Below are 8,582 nucleotides of genomic sequence, written 5' to 3'. Positions count from 1 at the left end.
CCTCCCGCTGAGCAGAGAGCCCGATGTGGGGCTTGATCCCAGGACCCTGGGATCATGACCTGAGCTGAAGGCAGAAGCTTTAACCCACTGAGCCACTCAGGTGCCCCTGATTGATAATTCTTAAATTGGTTACATGTTCCAATGATATTCTTTTTGATATGTTGGGTTACATACAATATATTATTAAAATTAATATGTTATCACAATTGATTTCTTTTACTTTGTAGAAAGAATGGTAAGCCTCACATGTGACTCCCATGTTTGTCTGTATTGAACAGTGTTACTCTATAGAGTTTTAGTACCAAAAGAATTGGTTAAATATTTTTTTATTTATTTGAGAGTATGTGAGAGAGCGCAAGTAGGGGGAAGGGCAGAAGGAGAGGGAGAAGCAGCCTCCCTGCTGAGCAGGGAGCACAAATTGGGGCTTGATCCCAGGATACCCAGGATCATTACCAACTGAGTCCTCCAGGTGCCCCGAGTTATATCCTTTTATAATAAACTGGAGATCTAATGAGGAAAATATTTCTCTGGGTTCTGCAAGCCACAGATTAATTGAATCTATTTATTTATTAATTTGTTTATTTATTAATCAGAAGAGATCATGGGAACCTCTGATTTACAACCTGTCAGTCAGAAGCACAGGTACTCTGGGCTTGTAATTGGTGTTGGAATTGCTCAGGGACAGGGGGGTATCTTTTAGGACTGAACCTTTAACCTGTGTAGTCTGATAGTTATGAGAACTCAGTTGAATTCTTGGGACACCTGCTGATGTTCAAGAATTGTTTGTTGGTGTGGGGATTCTCCCACACTTTGGAAATTGGGTCACAAAAGGATAGATGGGGAAGATCCAAGAGTGCTCGGTAAGCTTAAGTGTGGAAGTCGGGAGTCTGGAAACCACTGGATGATGCTGAGCAGAATAATGTCATGCTCTGTGTTTTTAAAAGATCATTTGAGGGGCACCTGGGTGGCTCAGTGGGTTAAAGCCTCTGCCTTCAGCTCAGGTCATGATCCCAGGGTCCTGGAATCGAGCCCCACATCGGGTTCTCTGCTCAGCGGGAGGCCTGCTTCCCTTCCTCTCTCTGCCTGCCTCTCTGCCTACTTGTGATCTCTGTATGTCAAATAAATAAATAAAAATCATTTAAAAAAATTCATTCATTCTCAAAAAAAAAAAAAAGATCATTTGACTATTGTCTGAAGATGCATTTTTGGTGGGGGGTGGGAAACTAGTGGTAGGATAGGTATTTAGAGCAGAACAAGCTGTTTGCAAAGTCAGTGCAAATATGCAGCCCAGACGAGGGACCATGGACAAGCACAGTGGGGATGGGAATGATTCTGGGTGTGGATTCAGTTGCTTTGCAGACAGAATGGGTAGACTGGGATTGCGTTGGGTGATAAGGGAAAGATATCAAGGATCCATTTTAGACTTGGAACATTAACAGCTGAGTGTTTAATCCAAATAGATATGGAATACTAGGAGAGAGGCAGATTTGGGAGGATGGGATAGTTAAGAGTTTGGTTTGGGTAATGGCAGGTTTGGAATGCCTATAGGATTGCCACAAGGAGATGTCAAGAAGTTAGGTGGCTATTGGTACCTTGGTACTTGGCTCGCTCAACTGGTGGAGTGTGGGACTCCTGACCTCAGGGCTGTGAGTTCAAGCACCATGTTGGGTGCAGAGATTACTTAAATAAGTGAAACTTTAAAAAAGGTATCAGTGAGGTATTATAAGCCATGAGACAATGATACCATGGAAAGACTACACATAGAGGATGGAAGGGAGCAAGGTATAAGCCCACAGTCACCCTAACATTTAAAGTTAAACTTAGAGGGGGCGCCTGGCTTGCTCAGTGCGGTGTGTCACTCTTGATTTAGAGATTGTGAGTTTGAGCCCCATGTTGCGTGTGGAGATTACTTACATAAGAATAAAATCTTCCGGGGGTGCCTGGGTGGTTCAGTGGGTTAAGCCTCTTCCTTTGGCTCAGGTGATGATCTCGGGGTCCTGGGATCGAGCTCTGCATTGAGCTATCTGCTCAGTGGGGAGCCTGCTTCCCTCTCTGTCTCTGCCTGCCTCTCTGCCTGCTTGTGATGTCTCCCTCTCTCTCTCTCTGTCAAACACATAAATAAAATCTACATAATAAAATCTACAAATAAAAAATACATTAAAAAATAAAATAAATAAAATAATAAAAATTTTCAGAGGCGCCTGGATGGCTCAGTCAGTTAAGCAACAAACTCTTGATTTCAGTTTAGATCATGATCTCAGGGTTGTGAGACTGAGCTCTATGTTGGGCTTCGTGTTCAGTGTGGAGTCTGCTTGGGAGTCTCTCCCTCCCCCTGCTCATGTGCACACATGCTTTCTCTCTAAATAAATAAAATCTTTTTTTTTTTAAGATTTTATTTATTTATTTGACGGAGAGAGAAATCACAAGTAGGCAGAGAGGCAGGCAGAGAGAGAGGAGGAAGCAGGCTCCCTACTGAGCAGAGAGCCCAATGTGGGCCTTGATTCCCAGGACCCTGAGATCATGACCTGAGCTGAAGGCAGAGGATTAACCTACTGAGCCACCCAGGTACCCTAAATAAATAAAATCTTTAAAAAAAACTTTTTTTTTTTTAAATAAGTTTAGAGAAGAAAAAGCTAGTAAATTGGACTGAGAATTTAGTTGAGCTGTAACAACCAAGAGTGTGCTGTTGATACATTTTAACATTTTAAAGCATAGGAAAAATGTCTAGAGAGGAGGAAGGGGTCACACGTGGGTCCTACATCACTGAGATATCAGGATGAGGACTGAGTAGGGACCACTGGAGTTGGTAAAAAGAAGGCCACAGATATCCCTGAGGAGACCACATTCTGTGGATGGAGCACAGAGCAGCAAAGTCAGTCTGGAGTATGTTTAGGAGAAAATGTGAGGTGAGGAGTGGAAAGGCTCCCTTCTTAAGTTTGACTGTGAATCCTCTTCATAGAGAGAATTCTCTTGAGAGAAACAGGGCTGAAGCTGGAAAGGAATATGGACCAAGGATGGTTTCTTTTTATTTTTTAATTTTTATTTATTTATTTTTTAAAGTAAGCTCACTGCTCAATGTGGGGCTTAAACTCACAACCCCAAGACCAAGAGTCACATGCTCTACCCCCTTAGCCAGCCAGGTGTCCCAGGATGGTTTTGTTTTGTTTCTTTTCTTTCTTTCTTTTTTTCTTTTTTTTCGTAAGATTTTATTTATTTATTTGAGAGATGGCATGAGAGAAAGAGAGAGAGAACATGAGAGTGGGGAGGGTTAGAGGGAGAAGCAGACTCACCGCTGAGTAGGGAGCCTGATGTGGGACTCAGTTCTGGAACTCCAGGATCATGACCCGAGCCGAAGGCAGTCGCTTAACCAACTGAGCCACCCAAGTGCCCCAGGACAGTTTCTTTTTAGAGAGAGGAGATAACAATAATGTTTAAGAGATAGAATGACCTAGTAGAAAGAAAATCTTGGGTTTTTGTCTTTGGCAGAAAAGAAAAGGGATAATGCAGGAAGACAGTTCTCTGGAAGGTGAGGTAGAGAGGGATCTGAAGCAAACACAGGAGGGTAGGGGCTGGGATGAATGAGAACTCTTTACTCACTACAACAGGTGCAGGTAGATTGGAAGGTTTGTGGCAGAGCAGGCTAAAAAATTCTAATGATTACCATTCCCCCATTACAATATGAGACAACGGCATCAGCTGAGAGTGGGGACAAGGAGGGGAGAGGCAGGGTAAAAGCAGAGAGGAGAAAAGAAGAACTGAAATAGTTATTTCAAAACTTGGAGGGGGGAAAAAAAGCAAAACGTGGAAGAGCAAATATGCCAGAGGAGCAGAATAAGCCACCACAGAAGTACTGAATTGCCATTTGAAATCTGGTAATAAATTCAGTTGTGCCCCTAATGGTTGTGACACTCACTAGGCAAGTCACTTCCCCTCCCAGAACTGAGGTTTCCTCTTCCTACCCCACAGCAAGTTTGTTGTAATTGGAGAATATAGGATGGAAAGGGACTGGCACATTTGAAGGGCTCACCAAACAGGAGCCCTCATAATCCACAGTAATCATGGGTGTTGTTTACAGGTCCTTTTATGCAAAGATTCCAGGGTGGGGTTCATGAATATGAATTATTAATAGCCATCCTGGATATTTCTATTTTTTTTTTAAGATTTTATTTTTAAGTAATCTCTACACCCAATGTGGGGCTTGAATTCAAAAACCTGAGATCAAGAATCGCATGTTCTGCCAGCTGGGCCAGCCAGGCATCCAACCCACCCACCCTGGATATTTGATACCGCTAACAGATCACAAAATTTGTGAATGTGGCATTAGTCACACATTCTGGGTTGAATTTGGATGCAGTAGTTACAGATGTGACCTGGTCCAGATGAAGACAGGTCACATTGTTTTGAATTCCTTTTTTTTTTGGTGGGGGATTTGTATTCTTTTTTTCTTCTTTAAGGGGGATTCTTATTCTTTTTACTTTTTTATTCTATTTTTTAAAAAAATATTTTATTTATTTATTTGACAGATGGAGATCACAAGTAGGCAGAGAGGCAGGCAGAGAGAGAAGAGGAAGCAGGCTCCCCGCTGAGGAGAGAACCTGATGCGGGGCTTGATCCCAGGACTCTGGGATCATGACCTGAGCCGAAGGCAGAGGCTTAACCACTCAGGTGTCCCCCCGCCCTTTTTAAAAGATTTTTATTTATTTTTTCGACAGACAAGAGATCACAGAGAGATCACAGGCAGAGAGGCAGACAGAGAGAGAGGGGAAAGCAGGCTCCCTGCTGAGCAGAGAGCCCGAAGCGGGGGCTCAATCCAAGGACCCTGGGATCATGACCTGAGCTGAAGGCCGAGGCTTTAACCCACTGAGCCACCCAGGTGCCCCTAAAGGGGGATTCTTATTCTTTCTTTTCTTTATCTGTATTTTTTTATTATTAACATATATTATTTAAGGGGTACAGTTCTGTGATTCATCAGTCTTACACAATTCACAGGGTTCACCACAACACATACCCTCCCCAATGTCCATCACCCAGCCACTCCATCCCTCCTACCACTTCCACTCCAGCAACCCTGTTTGTTTCCCAAGATTAAAAATCTCTTATGGTTTGTCTCCCTCTCTGGTTTCTTCTTGTTTCATTTTTCCCTTTCTTCCCCTATGATCCTCTGCCTTGTTTCTCAAATTCCAATAATCAGTGAGATCATATGATAATTGTCTTTCTTTGATTGACTTATTTAGTTTAGCATAATACACTCTAGTTCTATCTACGTCATTGCAGTCATTGCAAATGGCAGAATTTCCTTTTTTTTTTTGTTACATAATATTCGTGTGTGTGTGTGTGTGTGTGTATCTTCTTTATCATCTTCTTCTTTATCTTCTTCATATCACATCTTCTTTATCTATTCATCTGTGGATGGATGGGATTCTTATTCTTAAGAGCAAGGAAATCTATCCCAGAATCTCCCCCAGATATCTCCCCACGTTATTGGCCAGGATTTAGTCATGTGCCCACTATCAAACCAAGCCTTTGCAAAGCAAAGGGGATTCCAATTTCTGGTAAAACTAATCAGAATTTGCCTCCAGAGACTGAGAGAAGAACACCTTTTCTGAAAGATGAGTAACTAAACAAAATTGTTTGGGCAGAAGAGACTAGGGGAATGGACCTTAGGGGCAACCAGCAATGTCTGGTTGTATAAGAGAGAAATCTAGATTAACCTGGGTCAAAGTCCTTCTTCTACCACTAACTACTGAAGTAACTTTGGGTAGTTTCTATAATTGCTCTGAACATCAGTTTATTATGAAAACCAGAAATAACAAGCATTATAGCATTTCTTATGTAGATCAAACTGGATCCCCATATATATAGTAGTTAACACAGTGCATGGTCTTTGATAACAGATACTACTAACAAATTTGATTATTCTCATACTCTTTACCCCTTAGAACACTAACGCCATGCAATGGGTAAAAATTCTTCACATCCCACAGAAGAGTTCCATATTAAGCAACGAGAAACAGAAGGTTGAAAGTAGAGATAGGGCCCCCTTTGCTGACTTCTTCTAGCACAGAATTCACATGGTATAACAATGTTACTACATGCTACCAGTAACTGTTCAAGGCCCTCAATTATACACTCAAACCAAACTCTGAAACCTTAACCTTAATACTAAGCAAACAGCAGGCGAAAGGTTCTCAGTGGGAGCTGGGAGTCTTGGAGAACCAGGGGCTGAAAGAGCTTGCCAAGCTTGCCAGCATCTATGCAGTGAATCATGGGTGAGAGTTGAACCTACTGATTCTGAGTCTAGTGTTTCCCTCCCAAGACCCTAATTGTCTACCAATCAATTTTTTATTAACTGCATATCCTCAGTGTATTTTTCTGCTAGTGAACAGGAGGAGCCTGTCATCCTCTTGTCTAAGCAATCAGCCTGATAGATGGAATGCATCTGAATAATATGGGAATATGGAGAACTATCCTTTCCCAAAGTAAAAGCCAAGGAAGGGCCAATTTTATATTTATCGTATGACTGGCCACAAGTTTCAGGAAAGCGGGTGTCCTGGTTGGAGTGGGAGCTTAGTGGAGGTTGATGACCATGAATAGGGATGTTGTTAAGATGGTTCCACAGATGAGACATGGCAACTGTTGAAATGTTTCAGGTGTGGGCAAGATGGAAAGCAACATCTCCAACCCTATGGATGGACCTGAAGAGATGCCCCAAGAGTCTGTTGGCTACATGATTCTGTGGATTCTGTCACTGTGGTGCTTGGGATCACTTCTGTCCTTGGCATCTTGGGCAATGGGCTTTTGATCTGGATGGCTGGATTCCAGATGGCACGCATAGTAAGCACCATTTGTTACCTGAACCTTGCCTTAGCTGACTTCTCCTTCACTGCCACCCTACCATTCCTCATTGTCTCAAAGGCCATGAGAGAACAGTGGCCTTCTGGCTCATTCCTACGCAAGGCGATTCACATTGTGGTGGACATAAACCTATTTGGGAGTGTCTTCCTCATTGCTTGCATTGCCCTGAACCACTATATTTGTGTCCTGCGTCCAGTCTGGGCCCAGAACCACCGTACTGTAAGTCTGGCTACAAAAGTGATTATCGGATCATGGATTCTTGCCCTAATCCTCATCTTGCCAGCTTTCATCTTCTTGACTACAGTAAGTGATAGAACAGTGAATATTTACTGTAGTTTCAACTTTGCACCCTGGGGCAACAGTACTGAAGAGAGGACAAAGTTGACTGTATCTATATTCACGGCCAGAGGATTCATCTGGTTTATCATTGGCTTCAGCATGCCAATGCCCATCATTGCTATGTGCTATGGGCTCATTGCTGCCAAGATACACAAAAGAAGTGTGATTTAATCTAGCCGTCCCTTACTGCTGTTGTGGCTTCCTTCTTTTTCTGTTGGTTCCCCTTTCAACTGGTTGCACAGTCTGGTTCAAAGAGATACTCTTGGAGGGTAAGTACAAAATTCTTCATGTCTTTGTTAATCCAACAAGCTCCCTGGTCGTCTTCACCGGCTACCTCAACCCAATGCTCTATGTCTTTGTGGGCCAAGACCTCCAAGAGAGATTGATCTGCTCCCTGCCTGCCAGTCTGGAGAGAGCCCTTAGTGAGGATGTAACCCAGACCATGTAACCCAGACCAGAACTAAATCTGCTTTACCACCCACAGAAGCAGAGTTACAGGCAATGTGAGGAGGCTGGAGGAAGTTTTTGAGCTCTGCATGCTCCCATTTCAGTTTCATCTTACCGTGGGTCATACTAGGGTATTCATCAGGAAAAATACTTTGGTGTCCCTTATTTGGGGGAAAAAGTGACATAAGGTGTCATTTTAATTTTGGACATCAGCTTCTACCTTGGGATAAAGTGGAGATTGCCAAAGAGTACAAGGGAAGAGAAGATAAAGTAATGGGAAATTTATAATGTTTAGATAAGAGAGTATATAGTATGGGGGAAAACCCTAGTTATTTTACCATTAAAATTTTGCTTAAGTTTTTTTAAAGCTATTTTTAATCAGATTACAGAAATGTCTTTGTATTCACAGTTTACTAAGAGCTTTCTTTTTAATATCATGAAAGGCTATTGGATTGTATGACATGTATTTATGCATACATAAAGATATTAGTTTTATTCTTTCATTTATATCATCATACATTACACTGATAAATTTCTGCACACCAAACTACCCTTGCAGCCCCAGAATAAATGACATTTGGTCATGATGTATTTTGTCTATTGTTAATATAGCTCACTAGATTTGTTTAGAACCTCTGCATTTATGTATGTGTAAAGACGGGTCTATTACTTTCCTTTCCTCTAATGTTGTCAGCTTTTACATCGAATTACTGATGGCCTCCTAAACAGACCTGGGAAGTGATTCCTCTGATTCTTTTCTTTCATTAATGTTTAGAATTTTACCAGTGAAGCTAGTTGGCCTTGGGTTTTCTTTCTGGGAAGGCTTTTAGTAATGAGTTCAATTTCTTTAATAGTTAAGGGATTATTCAGATTTTCTATTTCTTCCTCTGTCAATTTTGGTAAACTGTGACTTTCGAGGAATTTAGCCATTTCATCCAAAC

The 8,582-nt window shown here is 41.9% G+C and overlaps 1 protein-coding gene across 1 annotated transcript; it reads left to right on the top strand.

Moving 5' to 3' along the window:
- Positions 1 to 6,661: 6,661 nt before the first annotated feature.
- Positions 6,662 to 7,664, top strand: FPR2 (formyl peptide receptor 2). The gene is given in 4 exon segments (XM_059151104.1): positions 6,662 to 6,743; positions 6,746 to 7,375; positions 7,378 to 7,428; positions 7,431 to 7,664. Coding segments are annotated over 4 exon segments (975 nt in total). The 3' UTR covers positions 7,643 to 7,664.
- Positions 7,665 to 8,582: the final 918 nt, after the last annotated feature.

The sequence above is a fragment of the Mustela lutreola genome, chromosome 16 (assembly GCF_030435805.1).
Source record: "Mustela lutreola isolate mMusLut2 chromosome 16, mMusLut2.pri, whole genome shotgun sequence".
NCBI lineage: Eukaryota > Metazoa > Chordata > Mammalia > Carnivora > Mustelidae > Mustela > Mustela lutreola.
The sequence above is the reverse complement of the archived record's forward strand: the minus strand, read 5'-3'. Positions and strand labels throughout refer to the sequence as shown.